This window comes from Myotis davidii, unplaced genomic scaffold (assembly GCF_000327345.1).
Source record: "Myotis davidii unplaced genomic scaffold, ASM32734v1 scaffold17, whole genome shotgun sequence".
NCBI classification, from domain to species: Eukaryota; Metazoa; Chordata; class Mammalia; order Chiroptera; family Vespertilionidae; genus Myotis; species Myotis davidii.
This window is the reverse complement of record NW_006288624.1, coordinates 2,370,708-2,389,452: the sequence shown is the minus strand read 5'-3', so window position 1 is coordinate 2,389,452 and position 18,745 is coordinate 2,370,708. Positions and strand designations below refer to the sequence as shown.

Sequence of the window (18,745 nt, the reverse complement as noted above, 5' to 3'; positions counted from 1 at the left end):
CCCGCCCCACTCTCCCATTGCTTCCTGCCTCATTGATTTGGAGGGCACTCGCGGGCTCTCCAGGGGCTGCCACTGAGACGCCCCCTGCTCTCTTCTCTTCCATCATCACCTCCTCAAACCCTTGATCCTGGATGCCTTCAGATATCACAGACACACGGACACACCAAAGGAGACCCCCTGAATTTCAACCCATGGGCCTGAGCCAGCCTCGCCCTGTTTCCCAGGCAGCAGGGCAAAGCATTGCCTGCTGGCAGTTTCTGATGGTGAAGTGACACCAACAAGGACCCTCTGTACGCTGGCTGAGGCAAGGGTGGGTCTGTGTCAGCCATCCAGGGTGATGAACCCAGATTTCTGAGCTGGGCATCAAGGAATCCACTGGCCCTTGCCAAGTTCCCTGGGCTTAGTTGCCCCTGGGTTAAGAAGAAGGACCAGCCTGGCTAAGGAAGAGATATGAGGTACGCTCTTAGCTTCTTCCATATGAGGGGAGGAAAGCCTGATGCTTTCAGCCTTCATACCTTATTCTGATGCTAAAATATGTAACACAATAGAAAAATCACGATTTCAAAGATCTAGGTTTTGATCCTAACTCTTAAAAGTTCCTTGTTCTAGGGTAAATTAATCTTTTGTAGACTCAATTACCTAATCTGAAGAAAATGATAATATTAACCCTAAAGGTATAACAATATCATTATACTTTTTTATATTTTCATATAAATATTAGACGTTTTATTAAGAAAAATAACCACAATAATCTTCTCTCTTCCTCCCCCCACCGCCCCCCAGATCTGAACAGTGGTAAAACCCAAGTAACCAGCACTATGCCCTTCATCCTGATATTTCTCTAGAATATTATGCTCTCCCCCTGGGGCCACTCTCATCAAAACCACTTTAAACAACTAGACTCCAGAATTTTCAAAGCATTGTACATCAGTTAGTTCCTTTGAAAGTTGGCCCTTGGCTATGTTCAATCTACTCTCTCCCCAACCCCCCAAAAAGAGGAAGTATATATTCTTCCAGCAGTCTACATGGGTTAATTAAAATGTCATTTCTCAAAAATATATATATTTAAAATAAAAATTAAAAATGTCATTTCGCTCTACTTTGGCTAGAACTATATTAACTCACTAGAGTAACACTAGTCATCTGTTGCTATATGTTATGAAAACAATGGAAATCTAATCACTTTTCAGCACATAATCTTCTGAAATATGGGTTCCATGAGGAGGGCAGATAAAATGGTCTGTGGTATGGATCTGGTTGGGAACCGCTGGTCAACTTTATGAAACCCACTAGATCAGTAGGGGTTCTGGAATATTCTGGTTTATTAGGAACTTGTCTGCTTCATGTGTCCAACAGGAATGTATGTCCTTGTGAATTCACCCTGTGTTGTGTAGAATGAGGAAGAGTGTGAGTCGGTGCATTTTGCCCATTAGGATTAGCCCAGTATTGGCGGGATAGTGGCCACTTCATGCTAATAATGGAGACTCCTAGTTTCTTTATCTCATGAAGTTCTCTCCATCTCTCTTCCCTAAACTGGCATTGACAGGTATTTGGCCTTTTCTTTTCGCATGCACAGTTGAGCCCAGACACAGCCTCAACAATCCTTTTCAAGATGTCCCTGGGCAGCCACTATTATCTGACTTAGCGGACATAAAAGACATTCTATTGTACATCCCAGCCTGTGCCCTGGGACATGGGCACCTGATGTCACACCTGTGCCACCTGGAGGTGAGAATGCTCTGGCTTCCAGGGAGTTCCTGAGAAAGCATCAAGTTACAGCACCAAAGATAAAGTGCCTGCTGGCTCCAACTAAGTCCAGCTGACCAGCTGTCCAGTAGGGGAGGGGCAAGGCAGAGAAGGTTGCCATCTACCCTTGGCGAGGATGAGTGACGGGAAGTTTCTGTTTCTGTCTGGAAACCCAAACCCTGGAAGAGGCATTGCAAGTGACTCCATCCCCAAATAGTGTACCTGAGAATGACAGCAGATTATCTTCTGACACTAGAGTCCTGGAAAGGACAGAGCAGGAGAGGGAGAGAAATGACCCTGGTAGCCTTGAGATTTGTGTCACTGAGCATCAGCCCTAGGCATGTTTTCTGTTGATCTACGCAGAGGCTAGCTCAATCTTGGCTGTTGAATCAGTGGTCAGCTTGATGGATCTGATGGGGCTGGGGGCTCCAGAGGCAGCTATTCTTCTCATTCTCTAGCCTATTGCCTCAGCATAGATGCCTGTAAAATCAATGCTCTCTGAGGCCCTGCAAACCTCATATAATGTGTCTGTGTCGAGGTGATAGACGACTATCCCACCTTACACAGAAGGAATTTCCTTCTAAGTGACATTGCGCACCACTTACAGTACAACCGCTTAGGTAGCTTACCATGGAATCCCCATGACAACTTCATTTTCCACCCTACCACTCAGTATCTTGGAGAGGATTATTGAGGCTGATTATTGTCGGGTTCGGGTGGGGCAGGGAGGGGCTTGGCTTGACACAGGGCAACAGACATGTATCTGGCCAGTGGCCTTCACGTGCCAAGTTGGGAAATGGTGGCAGGGGTGGGAAGGGAGAGGGGGAGTATGGAGGAGAATCAGATTCTCTCTCTTGAGAATCTGAGCTAGAAGAATAGGAAGATCTTTCCAGGTAGGAGTTGAAAGCATTATGGAGGAGAAGCCATGAGATAGGACTGCCTGTCACAGAGGTATTGCAAGGTGGAAGCCATGAGGGAGAAGGCCACAGAGAGAAGCAAAGATGCCAGGAGGCAGAAACCATGTGACCCAGGGGAGAGCACATCAGAAAGAGAAGGTGGTCCCAGGGCACCCTCAGCCTCTGATGGTTTTCTAGTATCAGTTCTGGTCTATGCTGGATCCTCACAACTCAACCTTCTTGTCTTAACATCCAATCGGCAAACACTCTGTGGTGAAAGAGAAAAGAACACCACCGGGAGTGGTTTGTTTCCTTGGAGATATCAGTCTTCTTGGCATTATCGTGATGATAGTTCTTTCCGTTGAAATGATGGGCTTTCTTAAGGGATACATAGCTCACTCTTGATCACTCAAGGAAATCGTAGATCAGACAGTGGGCAGAAGACAACCCAACTACAGATGCCAATAGTGAAGAAAGGAGCTATAGGGACCAGAATAAGAATAAAAGAGAAGACAGGACTAGCGGAAATGGGGAGGAAGGCACTGAGTGTGAGCAGGACTGGACACCACAGCACCAGTGCCTGCAGCATATACAGTAGAGAAAGAAAAGATGCAGCAGGAGGCATTTAGAGGGAAGGAAAGGGGGAGGGGGAGGGAGAGAGAGGGGGCGGGGACAGAGAGAGGAAGAGAAGAGTACACAAACAGAAAGTAAGGTATGAGCAGGGAAATACAGATTTGCGGACATGAAGACTTGCATTCAAGGCCATGGTTAGCCCTCGTGACGGTGGCACAGTACACCCCACATCACCACAGTTCAGAAAGAGAGGGTCTGGTGGTAGGGGGGTTCACAAGGAGAACTCACATGCGTTACACAACGAGAAAACCAACAGGGAGACAAATCAAGACCACAAGCTCTGGCGAAAGATGGACTACTGGGGAGAAGGGGCACTATTAGTCACCCATAATCTGTAATTTGTTCTACTGCCATATTCTGAGTATTAAGTTACTATCACGATGTCACTCGTTTTGAAAGAACCAACAAACAAACGTATGACAGAGTGTTGTCAGTATCACAAATAACTGGGTTTGTGAAAGCTAACAACCAAGTGGTAAATGAACTGGGCTCAGGCAGGGACAGGTGAACCAGGCTGTGTCTAGGCATGCTGATCCATAGGTAGAATGGGTCGGGATGGTGCCACATCAATGGCCAAACTTAAATATAATCCACACACATAGTTTTCATAAAAGCAAATTCCTCCATAATAAATGTTTCACTTTCAACTTGATCTTCTACTCTACTTCTCCAGGTAATTTCCTACCTGGGTGCCTGATAGGTGGTAGGGGTGAGAATATAATTCCTATGCATCCTAACTATCATGCCACCTGAGAATGTTTATCCTATGTTTTCCTTCATGGTCACGTAGCAAAGCGTTTGATTCCTCCAAAATGCTTCTGGACTGTGCAGAATTTAAATATGGGGAGTTTGATCTATGTGTACATCAAGGCGTTCTCTCTCCAACTATCAATTATATCTTAATGGCTCTAGGCCAGGGTTTCCTATTGGGTTCTGGAAGCACAATTTAGTCTCCCTTTTTCAAAACAACAAGAAAACAACACCGTGAATAAGCTGAAGATCATAGTTCTGAATTTCTACTACCTTCCTTGTGGAGTTGTTGTGGGCAGAACCAAAAGTTAGAGAAGGAACGAGTGCTCATACACCATCCAAATACATCTGGGAAGTTAATAAAAGGTTGGACATGGAAGAGTCCTCCCCACTCACCCACATCACTTTGCCCAAGTGTGCCTTCCCATCACTCTCTCGAGTGAATGAGGAAACTCTGACCTAAAGCCAGGATTGAGACAAAATGAGCAAGGCCATGGCAGAATCACCATCGGTACCCTTTATTATTACTGCCTGAAGTCCCAACTAGTACCTCTCCAAGCAGTGCACAGGAGGGCCTGCGCTGGGCATCAGCCTGTTTCATTTTCTCACTGGCCAGTCCTGTGGTCAATCACAGTGTGCCTTCTCCTGAAACCAACCTGGCATTCTCCCTCATGGGATCTCCAACCCTGCAACACTGAGTTTTCCAGAGGATGAGTTAATGTGAGAAGACTGGGGCGGGCATGCATATGGCTCCTGACCAAGGCAGGGAGAGGGGTGCTGCCTGATCCAGTGTTGCCTGAGGACCCTGAACCCTTAGGCCTAAAACAAATGAACTAGGAAGGCTCTGGGCTTGTAGTGGTTTCTGCAGACATATAACATTTAAGTAGATTTGGGGTGCTTTATGGATCCTGGAGTTGGAATATGTCCTTCTTTGCTATAATTTTTTACAGTTTCAGTAAGAAAGAAAAATTATCAGGGTGTGGGACCTTTCTGGGTATAACATCCACAGCTCTGCTAAAAAGGCCACATAGCCTATGATTAGTCCTTTAGGCCCAGAAGAACTGTCGTTGAACAACCCACTTGAAATGTCCCACTGTGCTAAGTTCCCCCATTCAGCAACTGGCATAGACATGGACTCCCTTCTTCAGGACAACTCGAAGCCAAGTACATAGTTTCATCACGAGTTCCATGGAGCCATGAGTCCTGGTGACCGGCTGGCTACCTAATGCTGGGGAGAGAGCTTGTCACTGGAAGTCGGGCACTGAGGCAAAGGGCCAGGGGAAAGGAAGGATAGTGGCCCTTAGAGAATGATCGCCACCTCCATCTGACTCCCACCCTCACACAGCTTGCACCTCATGGCTTTTCTCAAGCACGGACAGGGCATTCTGAAGGCAAATGACCTCCCTGGGTGGCAGGAAAGAGAAGATCCTAACACTCTGCTGAATCAAAGAAAAAAGGGTGGGGGGAGCCTCCTTTGTTTCAGACAAGTTGGAAAATGTTTATGTAGTGTCTAGAGCACTCCAGACTTTCCTAAAGTTTTGATGGAAAGGTCCCTAAGGGCTGAAACGGCAGGGGGAAAACACCCATGGTGGAGAATGGTCTACATCATTGTGAAAACATGTCATTATTTCATGGAACAAGGTCTTGCCTGCAGTTTACCAGCAGGGCCTGAAAGATGTCACCTTTTCTCAGTAAGAGATCACTAAGTTAAAGTTGTGTGTGTGTGTTTAATTTCTATGGGCTCAATATTTTCCTTCTGAACAGTCTCAAGGTGAAGCGAGAGATTTAAAATAATGCATAATATATTCTTAGTGTTGGTTAAGATGTTAGTCACATAATATTCTTGGATTTGTACTTCCAGAGCATTTTCCACCCAAGGATTTCCATATCCTTTCCAAAGCTAATATTTTTCTGATGGGTTAAAATAAAATGGAAAAGTCCAAAGATATTAAGTCTGTGCCCTTTAAAAACTCCTTTCCAACTCTAACTTCCTTTCATAGATAGCTGTTGGACAAGTCACTTTCCTCTCTGAATCCAGCCTCATCATTCGTGAAAATGGGAGGTCAGACACCTTCTAGCTTTTTTTTCCCCACAAGATGTTTTATTTTTATTTTTTAAAATATATTTGTATTGATTTCAGAGAGGAAGGGAGAGGGGGAGATAGAAACATCAATGATGAGAGAGAAGCATTGTCTGACTGCCTCCTGCATGCCCCACACTGCAGATCAAGCCAGCAACCCCAGCATGTGCCCTGACTGGGAATCAAACCATGGCCTCCTGGTTCATAGGTTGATGCTCAACCACTGAGCCATTCCGGCCAGGCACCTTCCAGCTTTAACAGTCTAATTTTGTTGGAAAATATGTGGCACAGCTAATACACTATTCTTCTTCAAAAGAGGCCTAAGGTGTTTAATTACAGCAGATCTTGGCATTTGCATATTTGACATCTGTGGTTTTGATTACTCCCAGAGACCCCAAACGTCCATGAACTTCAGTAATCTGTTTTGTTGCAGCGGCGTACCATGAGCCCGGGCTAGTCACGTGTTTAGTGAGTGAGATTAACGTGCTGACAGAACCCACAACCCTGTGAGGTTTTGCTATTGTCAGCTCAAAGGCCACGATTCTCATCGTGTACAGCAGCGGTAGTCAAAAAGGTAGGGATTCTTCTCAATAGTATCCCTCTCAAATGTCAAGAGTTTATTGTAATGTGGGTTTAAAGTAATCATGTACCTACCCCCATGTCACCTACTTCATTACTATCCCTATGGTTACTCTGAAAACTTTAGTGGTGTCATGCATACAACAAGGGTATTTTATTCCTCTTTTATCGAACTTATCTCAAGCATACGCCTCTCCCAACCTGTCTGAATACCTGTATCCTCTCCACCTGAGAAGAAGATCCTTGCGAGCTGGGATGCCAGCTTGTCTTTATTATCTCCAGAGTCCCTAGCAATGTACCTGGCACACAGCAGATATTTAATGAACATCTATTGCATGTCTGAGCACCTTCTACGAGCAAGCGTTGTGCATTTTCTTCATATCTGAATGTAGTACTTATCACACACCTGCAGGTTAGATACCATGATTCCTATCATCCCAACAAACTATCTGGGACTCAGACAGGTGAAGAGATGTGTTCAAAGTTACACAGCTGGTGATTGATGGATTCCCACTGTCCGTCAAGCTCCAAAGTTCATGCTTTTCCATCTCACCGTCTTTGAAGAAGGAAGGCATAAAGCCAAATAAGTGAATTCACAGATCCAATGTTATTGATAGAGCACAAGCCCAGCTTTACCTCAATAGATTTAGAGGAGTGCGGTGGGGGCAAAACTGACAATGCTACCGGGCTAACAGAGCTACATAAAGAAGGAAGGATGAGAAAGTGCCACTGTTGTAGGCATCGCACAGCTTCTGTTTAAGTGCCCTGAAGGTTTCAAGTTGGGACCAATGGCATCAGGAGATTGTTAGAAATGCAGCATCTCAAGCCCTACTCTAGACATTTTGAAACTGAATCTGCATTTTAGCAAGATCTGTGGGTGGTTCATCAGCACATTAAAATCCAAGGAACACCACTCTCAAGATATTCTATGGTCCTTTCTGGCTCTAATACTTTAATATTTTAAGAGTTTAGACTAGGACTCTTCATGACAGCCCAAAACTAGCATGCTTATTAATGTGGGTCACATAGAGATCCAAGCAACCTATCACCTCCACAGTGTCTCCTGAAGAATACTGTTAATGCATCGATATTACTATCAATGGCCTCATTCACTGAGCACGTACCATGTACAAGGAACAGTGCATACAATATCTTGAATCATCCTAACAGTCCTGCAAGAAACATTACTACCCCTTATTATCAATGACAAAATAATCTCATAAATTAATAAAATTCTCCAAAACTAGATGGTTAAATCTATAGTTGAGACAACACCCTAACCCAGAGTATTTAGAGTCCGTGGTTTTTCTGCTACATTAAACTGCCTCCAGTAAAATTTAAAGTATCAAGCAGAGGGGTGCAATGTGAGGAAAGACTAGCAGGTTGTGGACTCCGTCTTCTGCAATGAAGAAGACCAAAGGGGTAGTCTAAGTCTACGAAGGTCTAAAAAATAATGCACAGGAATAGATGGGAACATAGACTTGTTCACCAAATCCTAGAATACCTGGACCAGAATCTCAAATGTGTGGAGATTGAGATACATTTAGCACCAATGTCACCTAGAAGTGATCATCCATGAAGCATAGTTACATTCAAGCTGAAAACACAGATAGCAAAGTTTAGCCTATTCAGAGATCCTAGGTGCACAGTTGATTATTAATAGGACAAAGGAATTTGGAGCCAAGCCTCTGCTCTCTCAAAAACTACCCTTCAGTGCCGCTGGTGGATAGGTACTGAACTAAAGGAACCACAAGTCTGTCAAATTATGGCCAATGCTGTGGTCTTGATGTGATTTAATGCCTGACAGTAACCTCTTATATACTGACATTGCCATAAACGTGTATGAAATTTCACGGAGTTGTCTTCCCAGCGAGGGCCTGTCCTTCATTTGTATGTATAAACACTCTCCCCAGAGCACATATAAATGGATCGTACTCTCCGGATGGCACATGTTTTTACTTACGCTAACAAATGACTATCCTTCCCAGCAAAATGACTAAATAGAGCACTAATAAATCAATTTGTCAGTGGCTATTTCACTTCAGGAAACAATCTCCCCTGTCCCATCCTTGGCTGGTGCAGATATGACCTACATTGAGTGGCCTATGTCAATGGTACAGAAAATCCTAGAGCTGGGAGGCCCTGCAAAAAGATCTGACCCTGCCTCCCTGCAAGAAAAGTGTTGTTATTCCCACTTTACAGATGAAACTATTTAGTTCTAGAGCTAAGACTAAATGACTTGCCCGAAGTCACATTATTAGGAAGAATTTGAAAGGACAAGAGCAGAGTCTCCTGAATGACACTCAGCTCTGTTGTCAGCAGAACCCAACCTCTTTTAAGCTCTGTCCCAAGGCTGGACCTGGGGAGAAGCTCATCTATGACATCTCTCCTTTGGATCTATGGATCCCCTTTTCCATGAGTTCCTCTGGAAGTTTATGTTTTCATCTCCCACTGAAAATGTTTTCAGCAGGTTCTTGGAGCAGTTTGACACCCCTCTCACCCTCCCCCCTCCCCCGCTTCTGTATTCCCCCTTTGTTTTTCACACCCTCTCCTGCCACTGCTTATCGTTTGTGGACACCACAGGAATTCAGAAACAAGGTTCTCCTTTCTCATCCCCATCCTCCTTGCCCCCCACCCTGGAAAGTCTACCCTCCCATAAGCTGCAAATCCTGGGGAAAGTCATTCTGTGTTCTTCCTCACAGCCATCTATCTGAAAGAGGACAGAGGACCCAGCATAAGAAGGTTCAATGGGGAGAATTACAGAGGCAATAGAAGTGTAATACCCACTGTGTGAGAAGGACTAAATGAGGCCATAACCTGGAAACTATTTCAGGAGAATTCCAGGCTGTGAAAAGAGATGACCACACAGAAGATGTGTTTTCTCCAACAATTCTTAAAAGGCTTCTCCTTCACTGCTTAGACAGAATTTGGAGCTTAGATCTGTGACTAAGGACAGTGGCTGCTGCCCTGGGAGCTCTGCTCCTCCAACATACATCCAGTACCAAGCCATACTGACTCATCTCACTTAGACTAGGCAAGCCTCACTGAAGAGCCTACAAGCATTTAAACAGATTGCCAAGTTTCAATCAACATTGCAATTTCCAAATTGAAGGAGAGGTACCTGAAATCTGGTTGTACAATACAACTACAATATGGCACTGGGGAAAAAAAACAAAACACCCAGTACCACTTGCTTTCTTGAGGATGTCCTGATTGGGCTATCACTGTCTCAGAGTGGAAAGGATTGGCTTCAAAGCTCATAGGAGCTCTTGGAACAAGGAGAGGAGGAAGGAGACACCCGAGTAGTCTCCTAGCTCTCGCTTAATCACAAGAATTCTCCAAAATCTGGTATCAGAACTTCTGTCACCCCACACCTCCGCCAGCCATCATGTTGTGTTTCGGTAGATAAAATCTGTGTCCTTAGATCCTGCCTCAGGATTCCTTGCCTAGAAACATTTTAAAGTGAGAAAACTGAAGGAGAGTTTGGAAGCAGAAACTGCCAGTAGTGTCTGCTGATCCTGCATACCTGTGATGGAACCAAAGTTTGATATTAACACAAATCCAAGGAAAATTTAAAAAAGTGGTGCAGACGGATAGAAGGATATGGCAAGGGATAGCAGGGGATAGAATACTGAAAGTTACTTACACAGTTTCATTATTCTTGAACTCCAACTCCCCATATATGTCTTCAAAATCCTCACCACCACCCCTGGCTGTCCCTTCCACTGTCCTAAAGGGAACGATGACTGTACCCTTGGCACCAGATGTCCGCAGAACCTTGACCTCCATGACACCAATACTCTCACTAATACGAATAGTGTCACATTCAAAAGTGAAGATGCCTGCATGGTCATCATCCAAGATAGTAACTTTGGCCACACAAGGGGACACCAAGACGGCCCTGGAAGGCAAGGTAACACTATTCTGTATTGTTGGAGCCATCCCTTCCTCTGGCTGCTCATTCTCTATGCGGACATTACTCAACCTCACAAAGAAGTATTCGTCCTCCTCAAAAATGTCATCATCAATGATGCCCACAGAGAACTCCTTCTGGGTCTCTCCTGGCTTCAGAACCAGGGTGCCCTCTGTGAACTCATAGTCAGCCCCTGCATTGGCAGAACCATCCTCTGTTTTGTAGTCCACATACAGCGTCTTGGATGTGTCCCCCCCTTTCCTCACCACTGTCAGGAGTATAGCCCCACAGTTCTCCAGGCACTGGTAAGAGCATGGGTCAAAGAAGACCTTGGAGACAAAGTCCTCAGGCTGATCGGCATGCACCTCACTCATAGCAGCGGATTTCTTGGCTTGTTCTGCAGCATGTTTCCTCAGGATATTGCCTGCACCGATCATCATACGGATGGCTTGAATCCGGTAGAAGGCGCGGCTCTTCTGTTGATGGGAAAGAGCATAGTAATTGGCCATCTCTACCAGCTGATCTAACTCCTTCTCTGGATGTTTTTGCTTCAGATCCTTGAGAATCCGGATCATCTCCCTGCGGGACTCATCTACTTCCTTCCCTTCTGGTGGCACAAGATTCCCATCTAGAAAGTGGGAATTCATCATTTTCCCATCCATCTCAATGCTCTTGGAGTGGCCACCCGCTGTCTCTATGATAATTCCTCGGTGTTTATCTGTGCGGTACTTTTTGTGCATGTATTTGTAGAAGAGCAGTCTCTTATCTGCCATCCAGGCCAGAACAACACACACTGGGAAAAAAAAGAGAGTGAGGAGGCCTTCCCAAACCTGGACCACACCAGGAGAGAAGACTGCCAGGATCATATAGAGCCAGATATAGGCAAAGATGCTCCAAGCAGCAGTGACAAAGAACACTCGCAGGTGCTTGATCTTACGAGTCTCTCCGTCGGGGACCACATACACACAGATGGCAATGATGATGAACATGTTGAAGGCTGCACTGCCCACGATGGTAGAAGGTCCCAGATCACCAGCAATGAACCCGTGACCACACACCTCAATTAAAGAGAGGAGGATCTCAGGAGCAGAGGAACCCAGAGCCATAAGGGTCAGGTTGGAGACAGTTTCATTCCATACCCGAATCATTGTTGTGCTGGTCTCTCCGTTGGGCTTTTTGATAGTCACCTCTTTCTCTTGAGAAGTAATGACTTCAATAGATGCCATGAAGCGGTCAGCGATGATGGATACCCCAAGGAACATGTATATCAGAGCCACAAAATAGACAATGACCCTGGCAATCTTATCCCCAAGGGAAGGGTTCTCCGGGTACCAGATTGGTAAGATGACACCCTCCTTGCAGTCCGATGACTCCCGACAGGACTCATTGTTCTGCCCTGTGCTGGGCACATCCCCTGAGCCACCAGTCTCTGCCCGAAGACCATTCAGGAAGAGCACAAAAGTTATCAGCCCAAAATGGAGGAAGGCAGAGGTGAGAGGCTGCAACCTTAACCACGCCATACATGAGACTTAGCCACTGGCTTCCACTGCAGCACCAACGGTCCTCCTGACAGGCCAGAGACCTAGAAAAGACCAGAGAGGTAGGAAAAGGCATGAGGAAAAGGGAGACGGCAATGGCAGATTCCCACCAATAGTAACTGGTATTTCATCTTGAATAACATATTGCACTAACATATGGGGCAGTCTCTCACTTGGAAAAATACATATCAGTGGGAGACACAAATAGCTGCTTTGTCCTCAGGACCATCTGGTGGAGACTCGGTTGTAGAATGGCTTAAAATAGCTGGGAATACTGGTAATGGAAACATAAGTGATGCCATCTTGACCTGTCTCCCAACTCTATTGTTATCTGTGAGAGTTCTCAAGAATTAACTTAAGCCCAGCTGGTGTTGCTCCGTGGCTGAGAGTCGACCTATGAACCAGGAGTTCACAGTTCAATTCCCAGGGCACATGCTCAAGTTCGGGCTTGATCATCAGTAGGAGGCATGCAGGAGGCAGCCGATTAATGATTCTCTCTCATCACTGAAGCTTCTATCTCTCTCTCTCCCTCTCCTTTCCTCCCTTAAATCAATAAAAATATTTTTAAAAAGAATCAACTTAAAATAGGCCAAAGATGACCTAAATTTTCATCCCCTCTTATACTATTTCTAGGGTTTTCAGTCTTCTTCACCTCAATGTCATCATACTCAAGAATCTTGCATAACATAGGTTTGCAAGAACACATATTGACTTGAACTTATCATGAGCTAACCTCCAAAATAGAACACCTTGTCTATGTGCAACTGAGCCCTCAATGCAAAACTTCTGCAGGCAAGCTGTAATTCTGAGATCGCTTGGAAAATCAAGAGAGTTGATTCTGTAGTGAGTGCTACCTGCAATGTAGCTAAACCAAGGCCTTATAAGTTGTGCCCAAGACCCAGTCCACAGCAGCCCTTAGCCCTCCAGCAAAACATGCTTATGAAACAGTTTTGGTTTCCAGTACAGGGAGATGAAGATCAGTCAGCCACTCAAATTCCAAACCAAACCCTGAAAGAGCCACGTGGTAGAAACCACTATTAATAAAACATGCAAGTGGCTCTCAAGTAAGTGTTATTAACTGGAGACAAGATTTCGGGGTGAAATGCAGCCTCATCTGTTGGCCTCGAGCTATTAAAAGGTGAGTTCAGAAGAATGGAAAGAAACTCCACTGAAACTAAGACTCATCTTTCCATTCATTGCCTCATTCAGGTAGAATGAGAATGCAAATAACCATGCAATAGCTTTAAAAAAATTGCCAATTTTCCCACTTCTGCTACAACCATGTGGGGAACTTCTAGTAATAGAGAAATGCTCATTTGCATCCAGACCTGCTCCTACTCCTCTGCTGTTTTCCATCTCAGAAAATAGCACCTCCATCCACCCAGTTACTCCTGCTAGTCTGCAAGCCTTCCTCCCTGACCTGTCCCTTATCCAATCCAGCACTAAATCCTATCAATTCTTCCTTGACCTCTATACCACCATCACAGCCCAAGACACCATTACTCCTCACCTGATGAATCTATGCAGCAACTACCAAACTGAATTCACCACTCCAACTCTTGCCATTCTCTAGTCCATTTCCTTATATAGCCACAGTAATCTGTTTTTAAAAAAGCAAAAACAAAACAAAAACTTACACTATCACTTCCTTCTTTTCCCCCTTTATCTCTTGCCACTCTTCCTCTTACTGTACTTCAGCAACAATGAACTTCCTATCAGGTTATTTTCCACCTCAGAACCTTTGCACATGACATCATCCATGCATTCCTGACATGACTGTTTCTTCTTTGCATCTCCATTCTTAACAATCCAGATCATAGCTTAAGTTGCCTTCTCAAGAAAACTTGCCCTCACCCCCAAAATGGTCAACTCCCTCTGTTGTGTTCTCTCATCACATTCTTTACTTTTCTTTCACAACATTTTTAAAGCTTTGAAGTTACCTGTATTTTGTGTGAGGTTATATGATTAATGTCTAACTCACCTACTAAACTATGAATGACACAAAGGCAAAGACTATGTCTATTCTGTTTTTCATGGTATCCTAATAGTGAGATAGTTGGGTGTTCAGTAAATGTATATTTTTGGAATAAATCTATGTAGTCACTAAGGAAGCTTACTCAGGGCTATAATTGAATTATGTCTATCCCCTCCACCCCCCACACATTCATGTGTTGAAGCCTTAAGCCCCAATGTGAATGTATAGTGAGACAGGGCTTTTAAGAAGTAACTAAGGTATAATGAGGTCACAGGGTGGGGTCCTACTCTGATAAGATTGGTGACCTTATAAAAAAAAAGGGAGGAGGTAGGGAGGGAGAGAGAGAGCGAGAGAGAGATCTACCATGTGAAGACATAGCAAGTGGCCATCTGCAAGCCAGGAAGACGGCTCTTGCCAGAAACGGAATTGGCCAACACCTTGATCTTGGACTCCCAGCCTCCAGAGTGGTGAGAAAATTAACTTTGGTTGTTTAAGCCACCCGGTCTATGGTATTTTGGTATGGCAGCCTGAGCAGATTAACACCACTCCAACATTGGCCTTTTTAAAAACCATTTTATGATCTGAATACAGCCATTTGTTTTAGAAACAGAATATACAAATACCATAGACAAATTCTAACTCGATTTTAGAGGTTATATAGGACCTCTTTAAACTCCCCAGGCTTGTACGCAGAGAAGTTCTCTTCGGACACAGTATGCCTTGGTGCATGCTGTAATCTTGAAGGCCTTCCTCCCAAAGGGCTCTGTGGATTAGCTTGGTTTCCTATTCCCCAGAATGGCAGCCAAGTGCTGAGGCCCATATTCCCCATTAGTCCAGGTACTGGGGGTCATCAGAGCAGGTGTTTGGGGCTTTGACCTCACTCTGAAGAGAAAAGGTTACAAGAATGACTGCGGAGCCCTAGCCAGTTTGGCTCACTGGATAGAGCGTCGACCTGGGGACTGAAGAGTCCCGGGTTCGATTCCGGTCAAGGGCATGTACCTTGGTTGCAGGCACATCCCCAGTAGGGGGTGTGCAGGAGGCAGCTGGTCGATGATTCTCTCTCATCAATGTTTCTAACTCTCTATCCCTCTCACTTCCTCTCTGTGAAAAATCAATAAAATATATATATTTTTTTAAAAAGAATGACTGTGGAAGAGCAGAGTGGTTGAAGATGTTCAGCATCCATATTCAAAAGATTGAAAAGGCTCTCATAATCTGTGATGTACACAGAGACCCCTCCACAGGTTTAACAATCACCCACCCTGGAGAGATATGGATAGAGACAGATCTTGGCACCCTGCCTTGACCTCTGAAAACCCCACACCTCTGATAAGCCCCATGCAGGAGGAGACAGAAGGTGGGCACAGCTGGAGCAGCTCTTTGATCAAGAGCCAGTGAGGTGACAGGAGGTGGCAGCTGTGTAGACCAGCCAACCCCAAGAAGGCAGGCTATCACAGGTTAGGGAAGAAAGCTGGCCTTCTGCAGTCAAAGGACAGGGAACATTGAGGTAGTGGAGTTATCCTGATTAACAGGGATAAGGACTCCTGCTTCTCTTACCCACCAGGAGAATCAAGGAGGATCACGGTCTTTGTTCTCTTCAGTCTTACGGACACTTGTGGCAACAGGTTTCTATGGGAAATGAGCTATCACGTGGTCAGAATCAGAGGCCAGTTTAGAAAGGCTTTTCCCTATGAAAACAGATGAGCTGAAGGAAAGGATGAAAGAATACAAGGCAAGAAGGAGGCTAGTAAATGCCTGCACCAAGTTTTTGAAATTGAAGGTAGAAAATGACCTGTAAATTCCCAGTTGTGCTTTCCAGCCCTGCCAGGAAATGGTTTTTGCCTGAGGTTTTGGAGGGAGAGGGCACATCTGATGACCAAGCCAATGGTCATGTTTTTTGTGCTTCAGACACCAATTGAGACAGATCCCAACATCCTGGGGGTCCACCCAAGTCCTTAGAAACCCAAATGTTTCTAGAAGGCTCTTCATCAGCCCTAAGGCATACTCAGGAATAGGACTCAGCTAGAGATCCCTGAGAACCACCCCAAATGATGAAGATATTAATAATAGCAAATAACACTTAAAACTGCCTATTGTGGGATAATGCTAAGCACTTCCTCAGTTCATCTTCATAACAATCCCGTGATGTTAGTACTATTTCTATCCCACTTTAGTTTCAGGAAAGTGAGGTTTAGTTAAGTCATTTCCTCCAAGTATAAAGCAAGGAAGGGAGAGTCAGAACTCCCACAAAGATGGCATGAAATGGTCTGGTTTTCACCACTCCATTTTACTAAGATGTCTCACTTTGTTAGAAAATGTCCATGACCCCCAATCAGCTTCCAGTCCCCTGTGGACTTAGGAGAAATATGACTGCCCCACACACCCTAACAGGAGAGACACTAGCCATTTGGTACACTGGCCTAGTCCCCAGGCTTGCTGCAGCTGTTCAAGGCACTAGTTGTCCAATGCAGTCTCCCACCCAAATATTCTCCCATCAGTTCATGTTGACAAAAATGAACAAAAGCAGGCCTGATACTAGAGGCTGGTGGGAAAAATGAAAAATAAGATACCGGGTTTGCCCTCCAGGGTACTATCCAGCAGGGATGGAGAGCTGCACAAACCGGCACTTTTACTATAATAAGTGAAGGCAATGCTGTGAGAACATGAGGAGGGCACGGAGCCAGCCTGGGGAGTCAGGGAGGCATGCTGAAGGAGGTGATCCCTGAAATGAGTCTTCAAGCATAAGTGAGCTTCAGTCAAACAACAACAACAAAAAGTGGGAAGGGTATTCGAGTCAAAGAAAACAGCTTAAGCAAAGACACGAAGACATGGGGAAGCCTGCTGTGTGCGTGGGATTACAAGGAGTCCTGTGGGAAGCGGGAAGGGCAGAAGATGAGTGTTCAGAAGACTGGACACTCGGGAAGGGCTCAATTTATGGCGTTGTATATGTCAGGCTGAGAAGACGGGATTGTATCCTAAGGGCAGGGAAAAGCCAACGATAGGATTTTAAACAGGAGAATGACATGGTCTGATTTGTAGTTCAGAAAAAACCAATTCAGCTAAAGGGTTTAGACATGGCTATAAGAGGGACAAGACCAGAGCAGGAAGATCAGTTAGAAATCCTTTGGAAATAGAACAGATACAGATGAAGAGGGCGGGCCTAGTGTATGTACAGTCTGCAGATGATGACCCTCTGTCCCCACGTCACATTCCTCTTCCTCAGCTGCATGGAGGCCCCGGCTCAGCCCACAGCCTCTCATCTCTTTCCTGGATTATTTTCCTAACACCCCCTGGGGCCATCTGCAAGGTGTCTGTGTCCTCAGCAGTGGCTCTTGACATCTTTTAATATCACTGGCAAATTTAATTAAAGTCACTGTTCCTCTGCTCTTCCACATCATTAATAAAACAGTGCCACCAGGCCAGACTGAGCAAATTCTCCCTCTGCTACGCCCTCCACTTTCTCCAATGGGAACACTGCTCCGGGCCTGTCACCAGCCTGTGTAGAGTCGTCCTGCTCTGCTTCTAAATCTGGGGCCCTGCACAGGCATCACAGCCAATTTACATTAAAATTTTAGGTGCAGCCAAGCTGCACTGGATCCAATGTGTCACTCGAGTCCAAGAGCACTGCATCTTCGGCACTTCCTCTGCCTGCAGGACATGGGGGTCAGTGCAGAGCCCTCTCTCTCTGTGGCATGCTCCTCCACCCCCACCAGAAACAAAGGAACTAAGTCCCCTGCACTTCCAAGAGTCTGCTTAGGCGATTTGATTGTCACCACTGGAACTTGCATCCAAGGAGGAAAACATAACGATGCTGTTTTTTGTGCATTATCTCTTTGAATCTTCATAGTAAAGGAAGTACTATTATCATCATGCCTATTTTACAGACAAGCAAATATGAGCTGGTAAAGATTAATTTGCCCAAGATCACAGTTATTAAGTAAAAAAATAAGCATTTGATTCTGGAAGCCTGACTCCAGAACACGCGGTGCTAACCACTGTGCTGGGTATGTACTTTGGGTTTGGGGACCCCCTTTGAGCAAGGCCCTGGAGAGGGCAGGGGGAGTGTTTCTGGATGTGGAGGCCTCACCACAAGCGTGGAGGCTCTACATACTCCAGGACAGCCTAAATCAGTGGTAGAGCCCCAAATCTGAAAGCAGGGGTGGTGGGGGGACTTTCTTCCCAGCCATGCCTCAGCTAGCTGTGAGACTTTGAAGAGTCTGTGAACCTCTCGGGGCATGAGCTTCCCCATCCAGAAAATTCATGTCGGGTTGGATGATCTCCACAGTTCCATTAAGACAAAGGTGCTTTGGAGAAACCAAGATGGTGGCATAGGTAAACACCGGAAATTGCTGCCTCCCACAACAACTTCAAAAATACAACTAAAAGACAAAACGGACATCATCCAGAACTACAGGAAGGCTAGCTGAGTGGAAATTCTACAACTAGAAGGAAAGAGAAAAGCACAATGAGACTCAGAGGAGCTGCGGAAGTAAACAGAAGAGGTACGGAGGCGCACGCTGCAAGGGCTGGCAACTGAGGACTCAGCTGTCTTTTTGAATCGGAAGGGAGTCACAAGCCCCTGTCTGCTCTGAACTCCAGTTCCGGGAAGTCTCTGGGGCCCTAGACTCATACAGG

At 45.3% G+C, this 18,745-nt stretch overlaps 1 protein-coding gene across 5 annotated transcripts in view; it reads right to left on the bottom strand.

Moving 5' to 3' along the window:
• SLC8A3 (solute carrier family 8 (sodium/calcium exchanger), member 3) overlaps window positions 1-18,745 on the bottom strand; it is a 127,119-nt gene that overhangs the window by 88,868 nt on the left and 19,506 nt on the right. For all 5 annotated transcript variants that reach the window (XM_006760750.2, XM_015562031.1, XM_006760748.2 and 2 more), the window contains exon 2: window positions 10,331-12,179. In XM_006760750.2, coding sequence (XP_006760813.1) covers window positions 10,331-12,117 — 1,787 coding nt within the window. In that variant the 5' untranslated portion in view covers window positions 12,118-12,179. The remainder of the gene's footprint in view (window positions 1-10,330; window positions 12,180-18,745) is intronic.